Genomic DNA, 20404 nt, shown 5'->3' with positions numbered 1-20404 from the left:
ATATTTAAATTGACAAAAGAAATTATTGTTCATAAATTTATATTATTCATTGTTTTTTTATTAGAATAAAGTAATAATTATTTTTAATACCTTTAAAGTCAATGTCCTTGTTAAAGTAAAATTCCTTTATTGCTCATTTAATTTTATTAAATTAAATATTGAGTTTCTTTATATTTACATTGACAAAATAAATTATTGTTGATAAAATATAAACTTATTCATTCTTCTTGTCTATTTAGTTATGGCATATATCTTCTAAAATATAACTAACAATTATTAAATAAACTATTTTATCTTTTATATTAAAATTATTAATTGTTTTTATTTATTTTAATTACCGTTAACATTGATGTTTTTATTGAACTAAAATATGTACCTGGCTGCTTTTTATTATTGAATATTATAATATTTTATATATACTTTAATGTATAATTAAAAATTGTTAATAAAATTTATATTATATATGACTGCTTCTTATTTTATTTATTTTATTACTACCAATCGTGAAATTTTGATTAATGTAAAATTGATTATTTTTATTAAATTAGCAATTGATTAATGTTATATGTTTATTTATGTTGATACATATATAAATTGTAATGTAATAAATTAAATTAAATTTGTAACTTTTTCAGTAAGTGTTATGTGTAGCAATTAGAATCGATTATTCGCTACAAAAGTTAGCTAAACTGTACGTGTCTGACATTGTAAGAAGGATCCATGTTTCACCTCCAGGTTCTGGAAGAAATTGTACGAGGCTTTAGGTACAAGACTAGATTTCAATATTGCATACCATCCTTAGCCTGATGAACAATCTAAGCGAGTTATTCAGATTTTAGAATATATGCTTAGGAGCTATGTGATTGACTTCAGGGGTAGTTGGGAGGATCACCTACCGTTAGCTGAATTTGTGTATAACAACAGTTATCAATCTGTTATTCTGTTTATGAAATAGGTTATGAAAATAGGAATATATTAAATAAGAAAGTTTCTGTTAGTAAAAAGCGTGAAATAGAATTGAACCAAAGTTAGTACTATATACTCAATGTTGATCAAAGCTGCATTACCTGCTATAGGGTAGTAATTAGAAACTGATTTGCATAAAACGGTCCCTTCAACACCAATGGAGAGTAGCTCTTCTTTCTCTTCAGGTTGTTCTTCTTCTAGATTTGTTTGAACAACGTATGTTTTCTCTCATATTCAGCCTTCCCTTTCTCTTCTTCTAGCTTGAGCTTGCAGGTGTATGTTTTTTGCATCATAATTAGGCTTCTAATTAGTGATCGGTTTGTGTGTTTACAAAAAAAAAAAAAAAAAAAACTTGACAACTTTATGTTAATTAATTACTGTTAGAAAACCATATATAGACAAGGTTCTTGAAATGTTTGGGGAAGACCAAAATGTTGTAACCAAGGCCAATTGTTTTACAGTTGTATTCATTTAAGAATTGTTCATATTTTAGCGCCGTGAATTGAGAATGAAATCATTGTTTGTAGGTTAAAATTTTGTTATTAGTTCTGTGTAAGTTGTGAATTTAGTTCTTATACGTTTATAGCTAATTGGAATTTTTTTATCTTAAAATTTTTTATTATATGTGGAACTGAATTAGGTCAGATTTCTTTTCAAAAAATTCTTTCAACACTGTTTTACAAGATTGAAACTTGAAATGATGCTTAAGAAATCTAAATCCTTACCGCACAATCCAACAATTTTAATTAGTTTATTGAATGCATTTGAATTTGGCCATTTTCATCTAGTTCTACTCATGTTTTTTCTTAGTTTATACTGAAACAAGAGTAAGATATTTAGAGTTCTTAGTTTAGTTGATTTCGGGGGTGTGGTGGCACTGCTAGCACATGTTGCCAACTAGAATGTGTAACACTTATGTAAAAGAAACACTTATTTATTACTATTTTTGAATTGGTTAATTTTGATTATGTGTAGTAGATAAATTTTTGAACTTTCGAATTGGTTAAATTCTATTGGTTCTTTTTAAGTTTGCTAAAAGTGAAAATTCTATGACTCTTATTCTGACAGTTGAATGCCATGTGTTTTGATCTTTAGGTGCACTATCTATTGAAAGAACTTGTAAGGAAGTCAATTGCTGAAACACAGGTAGGTAGTTCTTGCTGCAGTATTATTTTTTTGTGCTGATAGTTTCTTTACAACTACTTACTTTCTTTGCATTTTATACTAACAATTATGTTGCCTTCGCCTCTGTCTCTTTGATTTTTTCTGCTTTGAGCTTGTTCTACGCTCTTGATTCATGCTGCTACCAATAGTAGAATATTAGTATAGTTGACAATATTGTATGTACATAAATAGCTTATCCTTGACCAAGTTTCCTGTTGGACATTTCCATCCAAAGTTAGGCATCACTTGGTTTGGTTAGTTACTAACCACTCCCACATTTTCCTTTTTAACTTACCAAAATGTATATATTATTTTCCCCATCTCAATCCAAGCATTCCCAAATTCTAGTTTTTTTCTCTACTAACTAAATACACGTTTTATATTTAAAACTGAAATATTCCTAATGATAGTGATAATCCATCGCCTTATTATATAATGAACCAAGTTAATTGTGTGGGTTACTTGTAGAGATGATAAGATCACGTGGGTTGACCCAAAATGCTGGGTCATATTTCATAATAATTTTACGAATAATTAATTAATTTTTATTAATTAAATAAATCATCATATTTCATAATAATTTTATGAATAATTAATTTTGATTAGTTAGATAAATAATCATATTTCATAATAATTTTACGAATACTTAATTAATTTCCAATTAATTAATTAAATAATCTTATTTCATAATAATTGTATGAATAATTAGTTTTCGATTAATTAAATAAGTAATCATATTTCATAATAATTTTATGAATAATTAATTAATTTGTGACTAATTAAATAAATAACCATATTTCATAATAATTTTATGAATAATTAATTAATTTTGAATAATTAAATAAAAATCATATTTCATAATAATTTTATGAATAATTAATTAATTTTGATTAATTAATTAAATAATCATATTTCATAATAATTTTATGAATAATTAATTAATTTTTATTAATTAAATAAATAATTATATTTCATAATAATTTTATGAATAATTAATTAATTTTCGATTAATTTACATAAACATTTAAAGAATATAAAAATGCAGTTTCTAACATTTAGAGAATATAAAAATATATTATATCATAACTTACATAAAATTTGGATCAGAATATATAAAATCACAAAAATTAGGGCAACACTATTGTTTTTCCCTACTCTTAATTATTCTTATAAATTTTTATAGCGAATTTGGCTTATCCAAACGTAAAATGTTGTCACCGATATATATATTTTAAATAATTAGATACTTGATACTTGATATATATTATCTATTTCAAGTACAATGACATGATTTAAATCTATTTAGAACACTTAAGTAACCATAATTTATTATCAACTTTAGACTTCAAGAACTACGAAATGGATAAGAGTTGGATGGATTTGTCAAGGATAAGTAACGACTATCGAAATGGAGTACAAACTTTTCTAAATTTTGCATTTCAAAATGCAAGTTGAGAGAATATGATTCTTTGGCCATGTAAGAAGTGTGGCAACATCAATTGGCATTTTCCTAAAGTTGTCTACAAACATCTAATTATTGATGGCTTTATTCGGGGGTATAAAAAATGGATTTTCCATGGAGAGTGTACACCTCGTAGAACCTCTTCAACGATTAATCCGGTTTATCCTCATAATACTTACCATCAGTTTGTTAGAGAAGATGACATGGAAGGTATGTTGTGGGATGCATTTAATATGCACAGTCATGGTTTGCAATCGTTTCCACCTAAAATTATTGCATCCGATGATTGTGATATTGGTGGAAATGCTTTTACCGAAACGGTTAATTTACAATGGTTATTCGTATTTTGATGTTTTCTTGGATAACTAATGAGTGTATGTGTATGTAAAGTATCTAAAGCCTCTGCATGTTTACAAATGAGGTATATGATGTGCTACATGAACAAGATGATGTGTGATATGCACGCATGTGAAATTAAGTATTAGAAAGCATGAATCTATTAGGAGTATGAATGAAATTTAAGTAAGTGTGTCCCATGTTAAATGAGCAACGCATACTAAGAAGTTAGAGAATAGAGGTTTGGTGAAGTGTTAGGAAAATATATGATATGATATTAGACCCCGCGGTGGTATTTGATGACGTCTGTCGAGATAGTAGAAATGAAGGGCATTATGGTGAGAATGTAGTTTGTCAAAACTAGAAACATGAAGTCCACGTGGATAGTAAACACAAGAATAGGCCAGTGTGAAGATATCTGGAAAGACCATGGTCAGGACCATTTTTGGAAAACCAATACAGTAAGAAGAATTATATGATGCCTTTGTGGCGTATTCTGTAATTCCCTGGAGGTGAAATCTGGATAATCGCCTTTTTGGCGATATCTTAGTAAGCTTTGAGACTTCTCCACTAGTTGGCTCTATGATAAAAACCTGGGTAAGTTTGAAGATACCCCTGTTTGGATAGCCTTGTGGCAAAAATTGAATATGCCCTAGGGGCATTTCCTAAAAAGAGTTCCCAGCAATGTTTTTGAAAAGTGAATCTATCATAGTAGCTCGTCAGTATAGAGAACTTGGTGTATTCATTGTTATGGGTGGTCTAAGTGTTTGTCCTGAGTTTGTCTACACTATGCATGGAAGTTATCTAAATACAATAGTATCCACCAAATCTTAGTGTTTTCACAATATGTATAGAGGTTATCTAAAGTCTAAGTTGTCCGCAAAACCTGGGCGTTTACATGATATATGACATGGTTGTCTTGGATTCCATGAGATGACTTAGAATATTTCATCCATTAGAATAAGTTTGTGGTATGGGATGATTTAAGATATGATCTGAGTAGTATCACGATAACCATTAAAATCAATATAAGAATCCACCAAAGGTAGGATCCGTATGAAGTTCATTTTAAAAGATCAATTAGTATAAGTATCTGCCAAGAATTATATCTATGAGTACACCATTCTAGGTGAAGTGTTCAACATCTGTCTATGTGAGAATCTGCCAAAGGTAGATTCTGTATGAATATCCTTATGGGGAATGCATTCATTTTCTATAAAGGAAATGAGATCCACACTAGGTGGTGAAATCTATAATCTGCCTAATGAGCGAATTGTGTATATGGTGATCAAATGTGGAAATTATCATTTATGTATGCGCCCAATATTAAAAAAGTATCTGTCAAAAATTGAAAAGAAATCTAGAATCTTTAGGCTGAGGAATGCAAAAATAAACGCTCAAAGGTAACTTGGGTCAAAATTAACTAAGTTCATTTGAACTTACAAGCGTCTGTTTATGATGCAAGTTTTGATTAAAGAATTGGTATAGCAGAAGGGACCAAGCAATTTGAGTTGTGATATTATGCTTACTAAGGACACCATAGGAATATGGTGCTTACTTCTCTACGCCATGAAGAAGTTTTCCTTTAGCAAAGTTTTAAGTTGTAACGTCATATGTTTTTTTTAAATATGATGTAATTATCAAACATTATCTTTTATTAATCATTTTGTTTTAGGAACAATATAATAAGGAATGAGAAGTATGTTTTAGAATGGTTTTACGATTATTCTAAAATTTTTGCTAAGTGTTTAAGTTTTGTAACATCCAAAATCCATATCAGGTAATTCGAGTTGGATATAAAGTGCTACACCTCTGCTAGCTCATTGAAATCATAAATGAATTATGTGTTTGAATAGAAATGAATTAAATGAATAGAAAAAGAGAAATGAGAAATATTCAAGAATGATTACAGGTTTTTTCGAAATGGAGAAATGGAATCATTTGGAAATGAATATAGGTTTCCAAAATGGAAATGGAAATGATCCATTTGCAATTCTATAAGTTACTTAAAAATGATTGAAAAAATGATTTTATGTTTTTGAGCTGTTTTGAAGCCTGAAAATGAAAATAAACCATTCGGCCACAGTGAACATGTTGAGTTGTGAAATATAAATCATATTTCTCAAAATTTTATCGGGGTAAAATCATTAAAATTTTACTAGGGGTAAAATAGGGATGAGAAAATTGTTTAATATAGAATATTAAATGTTATTTTGGGAAATAGAAAAACCAAATTGGGTTGGATCACATTACAGAGTACTAGGTCAAAAGGGCTAGGAAGTAGTCGTAATTGGACCTAATGTGAAAGAGGCTCAAAACCCCATATAACATGAAAGGGGCAGGAACCTTAGTAGGAATACTAGGGTGTGTTGTCCACCCCACTCCTACTCTAAGTAGGAAGTTGTTTTTCTATTTGAAATAAATCACTACAACTGAACAAGGGTTCTACCTTCTCTTCTTATAAATATATAACACTGGTAGAGCATAACATACAACTTTGAGAGATTGTTACTTTGCCAAAAAATAGAGATAATTCCATCAGTTTCTATTAAAGAAGAGAGAATTTTCGTTTTTATCCCAAATAAAGGAAAGAAATTTTTTTCTAGTTCTGTGTTTTGATTTAATTGGTTTGAGCTCACACTCAAAGTAGTTCATGGTATGAGAATAGCAGAGAAGATCATTTAGTTGAAAGTTGGGAACAATATGAATTCAGTTAGGGTTTATTGCTATAAATATCACAAACTGAGTCAGTTTTCAAAATTTTAATTATATTACAAACCGATTTAGTTTTCAAAACTTTAATTTTTGCTGTGCAATATAACCATTTTCAAACTAAATTTTTTTCAATAGAAACATGCAACAATACTAAAAATTGCTTAAACAAACATCGTCTCTCTGGTTACAATGCCAACTACTTAACCGCTCCTCAATCTCCGGTACGCTAATACTGTGGCTGAGCGAGGAATGAACTTTAAGAAAATTAAATATAAAGGGGTAGCTATAAGCGTGATAGGTCAGTTGTAATATTTTTAATGTTTAGTGGAACACTGAAGTATTCCAAGGATTGAACCCAAAGGAATTGGCAATTAAGCAATTCCTAAGCTACAAACATGCCATTAAAGGAGTCTAGCTAACTACTCACTAAGCATTATATTATGATAAAACATAATTGGTGGTGAATTAAACTAATTAGTTATCTAGAAATAGAAAATGACTAAATTGTAAATCATGCAAACTATGTAACTAATTAATTTTCTACATGGTGAACATGCAAGTGTCAATTGTAAATCATAGTTGATTTCCATGTTGTTGGTTAACCTTTGAACTAGGGATCTAAATCATTAATACTCTTGAATTGGTTTAATTTTACCTCCCAATCTCAATTGTACCAAGTTAGACAAATTATTCTAGTTTATCTCTTGACCTCACCAAACTGACTCGAGACAATTGAATTGGTGCCCGATGAGATCTCCTCTCAATCTCACATATCTAAATTTTCCCTTAGGGTCATCAATCCTAAGTTTTGAAGTCTATTCAATTTAGTTCAAATTTTATGATTCAGTCCCTGAACCCAAAAATCAACTACCCAGCATTTCCATCAACCAACCACTTAGGATTTAGCTACTCATGCTCATATTTAAACACACTAACAACAAATAATTAAGAAATAATGGCAAAATTTTGAGGAACAAAATAATGACAACAAGAAAGTTAAACAAAAAAAACCTAATATAAGATTTTTAGCAGATGAAATATAACAAATCTAAATGGTATTAAACTAAAGAATTAAAGTGCAAATACAAAAGAGTTTAAAGTGCTAAACAAATAAATAAATCTTAGCTACAGTAATAACTAACTTAACTAACTAGTAAATTGCAAAGGAAAATTAGAGAAAAATGAAAACTAGACTCAATAGTTATGGAGAAGAAGAGAAAGATAAAGAGAAAAATGTAAAAACTAGCCAATATGAAGTGTGCCGTTTTTCTCAACCAATCTTGGCCTATTCTAGTAGTTTACAAACCCAAAAATAGTGACCAATTTCCCCTTGATCGTCTAATTGTAAAACTCCAAACCCGCCCTAGACGTTATGGCCAAATCTAGAGTTGCTACTTAATATGATTTAAAACTTGGTTTTTGAATAAATGAAAAGTTTTCATAAACTTTCAAAATCTCAATTTTATACAAAATCATTTATTATTGTTCTATTTACTAAAAATGTTGTTTTGCTTATATTTTTCTAAAATTTATAAATTTCGCAACGAAAGACTCCTTAAAAAGGGATATTTGATAAACACAGTTTGTTGTTTAAAAGCCCTTTATTTTGGTAGGAATGCAAATTTTGTCGACTAAATCATTTAAGTAGTATCAAGAAAAATACGGGAATAAGTTTTAAAAAATAAACTAAACAATCCAAAAAGTCCACAAAGTCCAAAAATTTACAAAATCAAAATACCAAAACTTAAATAAATCAATTTAAATAGATTATGACATTAATTGAGCTCTCACTTGCACCGATCCACCTAAGCCTGAGGTTTACATGAAAATATCAGTCAAACAAAAAGTGAGTTTTTGAAACTCAGCATATATCGAATACTTCAAGCAGTTAGATGTATATTAGATGGATTTATCATCAACATATTTATAATGGAACAGAACAAATATGACATATAATCCTACCCCCAACCGCTACACACCATCTTTGACCATCCCAACACACCATATGGGTATAAAACACCATCCATCCCTACACACCACTTAGTGTTAATATGACACTTTACAGAATAGTTGTAGCTGAGCTGTCGGACCAATAGGTGATTTATAGATTTTTTGCAAAATCACTTCCTCCAAGTGTTATTTACAACCCAACCCAGATACAGATACAGAATATACTAAATATCATACAAGTCCAGAGCAGAAATTATACATGCTATAGTTTTACATGCACAACATATCAGATACAAATTATATACTTAACATAAACTTTAGGGTTTATTTATCATTCGACATCTTAGTTACTCTTGCAGATAGTAGATACTATACAAATAGATGTCCAGATTTCATGTTTTTTAGTGCATTTACTCACATACCAACCATACAAAAGGCCCTTATTCGATCGGATCTTGTGCACGGCCCTAAGGAAAATTTTATATTTTTGGCCCACACTCGCCCTTGTGTCCTACATGACCCAAATAGCCAGCTTGTGTGGCCCACACGACCTCACACACGCCCGTGTGATCCACACGACCCAAATGGCCCAGACCGTGTGTCACTCATGCTCCAACACACAACCTGTCACATGGTCGTGTGTCACACACGGCCTACCACACAGTCGTATGGCGTCAACAGAATGCCTTTTCGGCTTTCGTCGATCACTGATTTTCGAGTTTCTCATTATACATCTGGTTCGAATTCGACAAGAATGCAACCATAAAACTCCTGAGACCTAAATACGACATATAATACGACATAAAACTCCTGAGACATGAAATAACCAAGAATTGAACTCTTCCAATACACCAAAACACCTCCATACTCTTACTGTTAAACAAGCAACAACCTTACGAAATTACAATGCTGAAGGAAGGCTGGGCATTTCAGAATTATCACCTAACATTGAAAACCCTACTAAATTAATCAAGTCTCAACAAAACTCTAATTGAACTACAATCACTATCCCTATAAAAATAAAATTTCTACATCAAGATTTGAAACAGAACTCCCAAAATCTGAACTTACTAAATAAAGCACAACAATTTACTTGACGAACTCAAAAGTAAGAACAAATAGGAAGCAAGATCGTCAATGGAGAATAGAGTAGAATCCACGATTCGAACACAAAGACAACCCAAAAGATTAAAGGAAATTCAAGCAAGAAACAAAAGAAATGAAGAAGAATAAAATCAAATAACAAAATTTGGTATTGGCGGCATAGGTTTGGGGGAAAATTAGAAGTAGGGAAAGTGGGTTTTGTTTTCAAAAAAAAAATGAAACAAAATGAAATTTATTTCAAAAGTAACAAGATAAAAACAACCAAAATGAAATTGATTTCAAAAGTAACAAGATAAAAACAACCTATTTTATCTATTTTAAAACAAAACCCATTTAAAACCAATTCAAATTTTTTTTAACAAATCAAATTTTTCTTTCCTACAGATAGAGTTCAATTAGACCACAACAATTAAATGATCAACCCAATCAAAAATACCAAAAAATACTACCAACTCACTCACACAAAGAATCGAACACAAGACCACAAAATAAACTAGCAAACATTTTACCACCCAAACCAATAAGCTTATTCTAACATGAGTCAACTGAAAACAACATTTAAGCCCAACGAACAAAGATCAGCCTAGAAATAAAAATAATTGAATTTTGAGATTTGAACCCAAGGCCCTAAACACATAATTAAAGCCCTTAATCACTGAAACAGATACTTACTAATGATAAAATCTAACAAACCATAAATACTAATTTTGGGGTGTCATACTGATTTTGGTTGAGGGACATGTTGGACAATGACTACCCTTGTGGTCAATTTTTGTCTCACTTCGATAGTGATATCACGACCCAGAGCCTGGTATCGATACTGATATCACGATACCTAGAGCCTGGTATCGTGATATCTACAACAGTCTTGAAATGGGGGTCCTTAAAAGTTTTGGGTATTGCGATACCACAATTGGTGACTCAATCTTCCTTGTTTTCAACACTGTTAGGGGTATCAGGACTTTCATTCTTTGATATCACGATATCGCCTTCTCGATGATTTATTCGCTCTATTCGGGTCACCGTGGACTCTCTGCATCACTCACCAAACTTGTCAAATGCCCTAGATGCCAATTTGCCATCTCAGTTCTCAAAATAGCATAAAACGCACACTAATTCACTTATTAGTGCCAAGAACTAAAACTAATTAAAAATACGATAAAGACCTCTAAATTGCTCGAAAGCAAGCTTGTTAAGTGTAATGGGGAGCCTAATTTGACATATCAACTTAGACAGATAAAAAATAAATTACCACTACTCTATTGCAGAATAACAATATTGAAAACTTATGTTAAACTTGTGTGTGCGTGTTTTTTGTTGTTGTTGCTATTGTTGTTGTTGTTGTTGTGTTGGTATGATTAAAGCCCTACCAGTGCCATCTATATATAGGGAGAGATGGAAAAATTCTGGTTGAACTAGTAGAATAAAAATAATGTTTATTTTTGTATTATGATCCGACCATGTAATATTGCTTAGTATCAATTAAATGTTAGGTAATCAATGAGTCAGTATTTTTTTTAATTTTGCTTGACGTACAAAAATCATTTATGAGGACAAGATATTGAAGATATTAATGAAATTGATGAATATTCTATTAAATCAATTTGTTCAAAAAATACATATAGATGAAAATACTACACTAAGGGCACTAGATCCAAACACCCATGCATCTCTCTCTCTCTCTCTCTCTCTCTCTCTCTCTCTCTCTCTAATTTATCATCCTAGCTGATTTGAATTTTTTCGAATCAAGTCAGTTGAAATGAAACTCAAGTCGAGTCGAGTCAAATTGACTAAATATGTTTGAGTTCTTTTTAAAAGGCCAAATTAAGAACTTATTGACAAAATGACCAAATTCCACGTTATAGCAAATAAATTTGAGACCTTAATACTTGAAAACTCTTTAAAAAAAAAAGAAGAAGAGAAAACCAAAGTAATTTAGTTGTACGAAATTGACAACAACCTATTGGGCAATTACAACAATTTTTTATACTAATTATTTGAGTTAATCAAATTGTAAATTTCAACTCAACTTGAACTCAAAAACCCAATTTACTTATTTGAGTTGATTAGGGAAATTGAAAACTAAATTCAATTAACTCGAAATTTGAACGAGAAATCAACTTGTCAATTCAAGTCGAGTTCTACTCACCCCTAAATAGATATGATGCTCCAAACTTATATATTAAATGTCTTGATGCTTCTTTTTGATTCTCCACAACAAATAAATAAATTATCTCGGTGATCCAAATCTAAAATATGACACATGTTAAAATTCCACTTCTGATACATGAGATATTTCCGATACTGAAACAAGATGCATGTGCTATGGAGTTACGCAACAAACGGAGGCTCGCAAGGTAGGGAATTCGTCTCAAACGTTGTCACAAGTCACACATGCAAACAAATAAAGCATTAGGCTACCTTAATAAAAGACGCACAATGAGGGGGAAAGAGTTGATAAGTTTCGAATTTCAGAATGCACCAAATTTGAACTTGCATTGGAAACAAAGTTTAACCTTGAATTGTTACCTAAGTTATACCCTTCTTACATTTTGATACCTAAATAAATTACTTTTTTTTTCAAATCGGTATTTTCGTTAGTCAAACCGTTAGCTAAATTGATAAGTCTATTTCTAAAAAGAGTCTTAACTAATAAATTGATACCTAAACTATGTCATTTTCTACTTTTGGTGCCTAAACATTTTTCTAATCATAAGTAGCATCTAAACTGTTTTTTTCCACGCTGATACTTTTGTTAACTCAATAGTTAGTCAAATCGTTAAGTTTATTTAAAAAAGGATAATTCGTTAAAAATAGTCATACAATAAAAAAAAGATAAAAGTATTATTTTCTTTATACATATTTAAAAATTATTAAATTTTCATAAAAAATTAAAATAAAGAAAATTGATTTTATGCATTGTAATGCATGTCCAAAGTCAAGGTGGCGAAGTGCTAGGCGGGTATACATGGTTTAATCAAGTATGCATATGAGACCATGGTACCATTGTAACACCCCGACCCGTGTCCGTCGCCGGATTAGAGTTACGAGGCATTACCGATCAAAACACGACTCAGAAATTTTTTTTTTATAATTAAATTAATCCATTATATATATACTAAGCCATAAATCCTAATCAGTACACATTTGAATATATATATACATTCATTTTCTCTATTAATAAGTCAAACGTAATTAATCACCAACATTTACAAGTATACTTCAATTTATAAATCATCTCCTATATTCACTTAACTACTAAATCCAACCAAATCATATATATTTCATATATAATACATAACCTAGACACTTAACTTAACATTACTTATCTTAATGAATATAACAAAGTTACTTACTTCAACCACATAATTACCGAAACACTTGAATGAAATCACCATGCACGTATATATACACATTACCATATAAATACTAACCATAAAATACTAATCCATGATTAAAGTATGCTTAAACCATAATTCAACCCAAAACCGAACACAAACAAGAAAATTAAGCCATTTTCACATGGCTTAATATTACATAATCTAAATTCAAGCATTTCAGCTACGCTATACATGCCATAAGATCGAATTCAAAATTTACAAAAATACCGAGAGGAGTCGATAGTGTGATAATCTTCTCTGACGATCCCCGAGCTCGTAACCAACTTCCAAAATCTATAAAACGAAGAACAACATACACACAGTAAGCTATTTAAAGCTTAGTAAGTCAATAGCAAAAATTCATATATATATATATTAATACTTATTCCATCATTAAGTTAAAATAAACCAAATATCTTAATATTTTGTACCATATAACACTTTAATAAAAATCACATTGTATTTTCATATAAACAAACCATATGGCCAAATACACATAAATATTTAGCAAAGCCGAATATTCAATAAATCATTATGCTAAAACATGCTTATACTCAACTGGTTAACTCATACTCTATATTTCATTTGAAACTATTATCAAATTAAAACAATCAACTTACCTTATCACCAATTAAGCAAATGGCTAACACATACCTGAATAATTTAGCTTTCTTCACACATTTATTTGCTTTTACTATTGCTCACATAAAATTTATAAAACATAGTGCCTTGTATAAAACACCGGCATAAAGCCTGCTAGGCACAAAGCCCGATACATTTCACCGGCACAAAGCCTGCTAGACATAAAGTCTGAATTAATTCACCGGCATCAAGCCTGCTAGGCATTAAGCCTGCTAGGCATTAAGCCTGAAAATCTCAGATACAAAGATGATCTTTCGTATAATTCTTTATGTTTACATAAGTCTTACTCAATAATCGTATCTCAGTAAAAATTGAATTATATTCAATTCTTCATAGCAAACAAACATTCGAACCACATATGTATAATTTACAACATTAAAATTCAACTCAAAGAATTTGTAACCTATACTCGAACCACATATGTATGTAAAATTCATACATTAAATTCAGCTCAAGAACTTTGTAACCTATATTTGAACCACATATGTATATAAAATTCATACATTAAATGCAACTCAAGAACTTTAAATATATATATTCGAACCATATGTGCATATATATATATATATATATAATTCATAATATTAAGTTCACTCAAAGAACTTGTATCATACATTCAAACTTTATATATATAATTCATAACTTTAAATTGAACTCAAGAAATTAAATCTTACATTCGAACTACATATCCATGTAAATTCTACTATTAGTTTCATATCATTGAACTTAAAGCGTACTTTAGCTAATATACATGTAATTTATACCATTAATATCAACCTCCCAAAATCAATTTCTATGTTCGGCTATCACATAGAAAAATCACCAAGTTTTATTCAATTTATATACTTTTAGTTCCAACTTACTAAATGTATGATAGATATATTTATATAAATTCCAATTTAATAACATTTAAATTGCTATTAGACTTACCTCGGATATCGTCGACTGTTAAATCGGCTACTCGACCACTTTTGTCTTTCCCCGATCCAAATCTGATTTCTTTAATTCTTGATCTAAACATATTCAAATTAAGCTTATTTAAACACCATTCTATTCAATTTATCCTAAAAATACATAAATGGGCAAATTACAATTTTACCCCTACATTTCACACTTTGTACAATTTAGTCCAAATTGTACAAAAACACAAAATATTCCAAATTAATAACACTATAGTATGGCCGAATACTCCCTTGTCTCATATGGGTCCTTGCATGTCATTTATTTCACATTTTAGTCCCTCAATTTAATATTTTCTTAATTTAGTCCTTAATACACATTTTTATCAAAAATTAGTAATTAAAACATGAAAAATCTAACAACATATATTTATTTTCCATCATCTAACAACAAAAACAACAATCTCTCTTCAATGGCATATCACAAAATACACAATCAATTCAAAAATTCAAGCATGGGCTAGCTAAAACACAAAGCGACGATCTCAAAAACATAAAAATTATCAAAAACCGAGCTAGTTACGTACCTTAATCAAACTCAAAAATGGCCGAACCCTTAGCTTGTTCTTTTCTTTTCTTTTCTTTTACATTCGGTTGGTAGAAACAAAAAGATGATAATGGCTTTTAACTTTTGTTTGTTTTATTATAATAACTTTATAATATATTATTTATTATTATAACCTTTATAAATATTATAAAAACTATATAATATATACATAGTGACGTCCATTCATTAATTCAAATGGCAAAATTGCAACATGAAACCTTCATATTAAAAGAACAACCACTATTTGGCCATTCTAAAAATAACCACTAAATTTTTATTTTACGCGATTTAGTCCTTTTATTTAATCGGACACTCAAACGACGAAATTAAAGCACGAAATTTTCACACAAGTAAGTTCACACATAATAAAAAAATATTTTTAAAATATTTTTCCAACTCGAATTCGTGGTCCCGAAACCACCTTTTCAATTAGGGTCAAAATCGGGCTGTTACAACCATTTGGAAGAAGAAGAAGAAGAACAGAGCAATTTATAATGCATAATGCTTGGTAACATTTCTGGTTCATTCTTATGATTTTCGTACGCCCAATAAGACGACGACTTTCATGGATACCGTGTGTTGCTAATACGAGGCGCACGAAATACATGTACCTGCCATGACTTGGTGCATTTCATTTCAAAGACTCAAAATATGCTCAATCTATATACCTATCTATATAATTCTATATAAAAGGTGGGGTCCATTTATCTTTATTTTTTTCATTATAATTGTAATGGTAAATTTTTAATTTTGGTCCTCTGTTATGCTCACATTTAAGATTTAATCTTTATATTTTAATTTGACATAATTTGATTCTCTACTTTTACAATAACATTAGATAGTCCAAAATAATTAAGATTAACTTTTTTAATCTATTTTAATTATTATTCTATTAAAAAATTTAGCATAATAAATTGGATTAAGTGTTGTTACAAAATTCACATAAGCTACTAAGGGTGATAATTATTTGGACTAACTAATGACATGGCTGTTTTTTAGTCATTATAAGATAATGATAAAATTGTAGTTCGGTCTCTATTATGCTCACTTTTGAGATTTAGTCTTTATATTTTCATTTGACATAATTCGATCATCTACTTTTATAATGGCATTAGTTACCCAAGTAATTAACATCCCTAGCTATATCGCTTAAAACGATTACATGAATTTCTCTTAAAAGCACCTCTCAAATTTACATGGAGTTTTGTTCAATTATTTACATGAAGTTGAAATAGGAATTTTAAGAAAAAAATTGTCCTCAACATTTTGACCAGAAAAATTAAAGGTGTCAATTATTTCAAATTTTCAACCAACTAAGGATATTATGTAGTGGAACCAAATTTTATCAACTCAAAGAATAGATACTAAATTTTAAATTTAAACATAGTAGAGAGACCATAATCATAATCGACCTAAAACAATATATGCCTAATATGATTGTTCGTCATTTTATTTAAAAGGGTAATTATTTGAAACATAGGTGGAAAATTTTAACTCCAAAAGCAAGACTAAGATTTTACCATATGTCCTATTGATATTTTTATAAAAATTATTTTTAATTTAATTTAATTGATATAAATTATTATAAATTTACGGAAATGAGAAAACTAATATTTACTAAAAATAATAATGTCATTTACGTTAAGTGAGTATTTTTATAATTTTAAATTATCACAACAACAACTTTAACAAATAAATAGAGGATATGTCTACTTAAAATTTAAAAGAAAATATCGTATAACATATGTAAAAACCATGACTAAAATCAATTACAGCACCATAAAATATGTGTATATTCTCCCCCCATTATACAACAATACATGTAGATAACGAAGTGTTATTCATAATCAAAACGGCCCCTAGACAAAGCATTTTCGATTGGCAAATTTATTTTGATAAAAACCATTATCATACTTAGACCTAAGCATAACCACAAAATCCATTATCACACTGAACTCCAGACGAGCACTGATTGCCACACTTGCCACAGTGGTTGACGTTGTTAGCAACATTAGTACAAACTCCACCGCAGCAACGTTGCCCGAACTCACACCGGTTGCCACATTTTCCACAGTTGTTTCGATCACTAAGCACGTTACGACAATGCGTCTTACAGCAATACAGTAGACTGGTCCCGTTGTTTGCGGAAATACCCTTGCATATGTTTAGAGAAGGGTGAGGATCACAATCGGCACCTTTCCTGATCTTATCTTTTGTCGGCGAGGTCTTTAAGAACCGGCTTCTCGATCGAAGGTTAGGGATAATGACAGGATGATCGAGCACATATTCTTCCTCACTGTCGAAATCTTCCATTTGGAATGAGAAGGCTGGTTGAGGATACAAAGATAAGAGGATGGAGATAGTAAGAGAGAGGATGGCAATGAGGTTGAGAGTGTTAGAAGCCATTGTTTATCAAATGGAAGGGAATATTTGCACAAAAGAGTATAAGCCAAGGAAAGGTGGAGAGGGTGTTTAATTTAAGCTGCATATTTATACTAGATTACCCCATAAATTTAGGGAAAGGAAGCCATGTTCTTCAACTACAAAAGTCTTTAATAAAAATAGTACTTGTTTATACTCGGGTTGGGGTTGAATTCTTATAATGGGAAGCTAGACACAAATTATCATATTTTTAGAAATTAATTATAAGGTTAAAATAATGGGTAAAGTACAAAAATAGTCTACTAACTGTTTAGTTTGTTCTATTTTGGTCACCCAACTATTATTATTTTTATTTAGTCACTCAACTTTTCTAAATTAAATATTTTAGTCACTCTTGTCGTTTAATGAAAGTCTAATGTGGGTTTTCTTATTAGCCTAATAACAAATTTAGCCCTCCAGTATTTACAAATTATTTCAAATGTAATCCTAAATCTAAAATTTTCAACAAGTCTAGCCACCCTGAATGTTTAAAAAATTCATTTTAGTCCCAATTCTAAAATTATAAATATATTTAAATAATATTTAAAATATTTTTATATTTAATTTTAAAATTTATATTTACTTTTCTCATCAACCATGCTCATTTTCTCATCAATCAAACACATGAAAAACCCATAAATTAAAGATATTTTTTTGATTCAATCTCTTTTAATTTAGTCCCTTTTTCTTTTGTCATATTGTTTGCTCAAATGCCTAATCAAAACCTAGAAAGAAGCTCAAAATTAACAAATTTATAAACCCAAAAAAGTGTTTGGATTAATGACACCAACTTCCTTACTCTTTGCTACAAAAATAGCATTTAAGGACATGACACTTGATATTTTCAACTTCGTCAATTGAATGAAAGAAAGAACAAAGTGGGTACAAATTTTGTTAAAAAATTGTTATATTTTGTTTTTGAAATATTAAAAATTTATATCTACCTTTTTTACTTTTTTAAAATTTTTATAATTAGGATTAAAATGACAAATCTTGTAAATCTTGTAGGGCTAAATTTTTATTAGGCCAATAAAATAAAACCCATGTTAGACTTTCATTAAGCATCTAACGAAAGAGTAACTAAAAAATCTAATTTTGAAAAATTAAGTGACAAACGAAAAAATTTAATAGTGAGATGACGAAAATAGAATGAACTGAACAGTTGGGTGGCTATTCTTAAAATTTACCCTTAAATAAAATTTTAAGAAACCTCAAAAGGTTTAAATGAAAATTTACAAATTCACCCTTGCTTGTAGTGAGGCATATATACATATTGATATTTCCGTTTAGTTTGACAAATATTCTACCCCCTCTCTCCCGCCCCCCCCCCCTATTTTGTAGTGTCCCAATGTGCAAAAAAGTATAAGGTATATATATATATGTTATACCATCATGCGGTTTAAAAGGTAAGTCACATTAAATTTTAATGGAACTAAACATGAGGGAAGTCAAAAAAAAAAATTTGGGTCGAAATGAAATTTTAATTTTAATAGTTTATTATCTTTATAATTTTTAAAAGATTAAATTAAATTTTAATAATTTTAGAGATGGCCAAAATGCAAGTTTACATTTACTATTTTGAAAATTTTAAAATTTTCTAAAGAGCTAAAACAATAATTTTCTATTTTAAGGGGACTAGGCCCCTACCATCCCTCCTACATTCACCTCTGGAGCTAAAGAAAATATTGGTCAAAATATTGAATATACACATTTCGAAAAATAAAGCTTAAAAACAATCAAATTATAAAAGAAAAACTAAATCAACCATAAACAAATAGTATATGGAGCTTCTATACAAAGAGATATCTCGATGCTCCAAACTAACATATGAAATGTCTTGATGCTTAACTTTTGATGTTCCACAACAGATATATGAAATATCTTGATGTTCTAATTTTGAAATATCGAATATCTTATATCCAACTTTTGATGCATATAAGTTATTTGGATGTTAAACAAAAAGCGAAATCGCATGAAACGCATGCACAATAATACATGTCAAAGTGTCAAAGATTGCATGTGAGGCCATGGTAACATTTGGAAGATAGCAATTTATAATGCATGGATACTGGGTGAATGGCTAGGGACCATTAATAAATTCTTGCCCTAAGAATAGATTTTATCTAGAAGTACGCGGCTTTGAATTGGTGCATTTCAATGACCCAAGTATGCTAAATTTGTATAATGGTTGGGTTGACAAATCTCATGGGGCTATAACTCCTACTCAGACTTTAAGTGAATGAAGCTTAATTCTTAATTAATTAACAAATAAAGCTACTATCCAAAGAAAGTCAAATTGAGTGGGATGGGCTTAATTCAAGTTGAAGTACAGAACCATGAGCTTGCTAAATTAGTTGGGGGGTTTTCAATACAATGTTCCTGTCATCATGGCAATTCATATTGAACAAAGGATGACGTCAAAAACTTTCAATATAATCAAGTGCAATGTGCACATGAAATTGTGATTCAAAAGCAAATCCAAATTTCACATTTAAAAATATTATATGTACATGATTAAATCTTGAGGCAGCATTTGTCTAGGAAGAATTTTTTCAAATAAATTATTCACGTTCAAACACAAATTATTTTGTTGGCTACGATGGTATCACGTATCATATCATTATTAAAATATTATGTGATAAACAATAAATAAGAAATTCTCTTTTACCTTGATCAGCTTTAAAAAAGAAATCACCTTCAAGTTATTAAGCACAACTTTACGAAGTGCATAAGTTGACTGAAGAGAAGATTTTAATGA

The 20404-nt window shown here is 29.8% G+C and overlaps 1 protein-coding gene across 1 annotated transcript; it reads right to left on the bottom strand.

Annotated features, from left to right (window-relative positions):
- Positions 1 to 17005: 17005 nt before the first annotated feature.
- On the bottom strand, positions 17006 to 17669 carry LOC105766498 (protein GRIM REAPER). Its single transcript, XM_012585982.2, has one exon. The coding sequence runs from the start codon at positions 17629 to 17631 to the stop codon at positions 17146 to 17148; it is 486 nt and encodes a 161-aa protein (XP_012441436.1). The 5' UTR covers positions 17632 to 17669; the 3' UTR covers positions 17006 to 17145.
- Between the last annotated feature and the right edge of the window lie 2735 nt (positions 17670 to 20404).

This window comes from Gossypium raimondii, chromosome 5 (genome assembly GCF_025698545.1).
Source record: "Gossypium raimondii isolate GPD5lz chromosome 5, ASM2569854v1, whole genome shotgun sequence".
Lineage (NCBI taxonomy): Eukaryota > Viridiplantae > Streptophyta > Magnoliopsida > Malvales > Malvaceae > Gossypium > Gossypium raimondii.
Note: the sequence above shows the minus strand (reverse complement) of the source record. Positions and strands in the feature narration are given on the sequence as shown.

Bases quoted from the DNA above. Each gene is read 5' to 3' on its own strand.
- LOC105766498 (XM_012585982.2), bottom strand. From the start codon at position 17,631: ATGGCTTCTAACACTCTCAACCTCATTGCCATCCTCTCTCTTACTATC.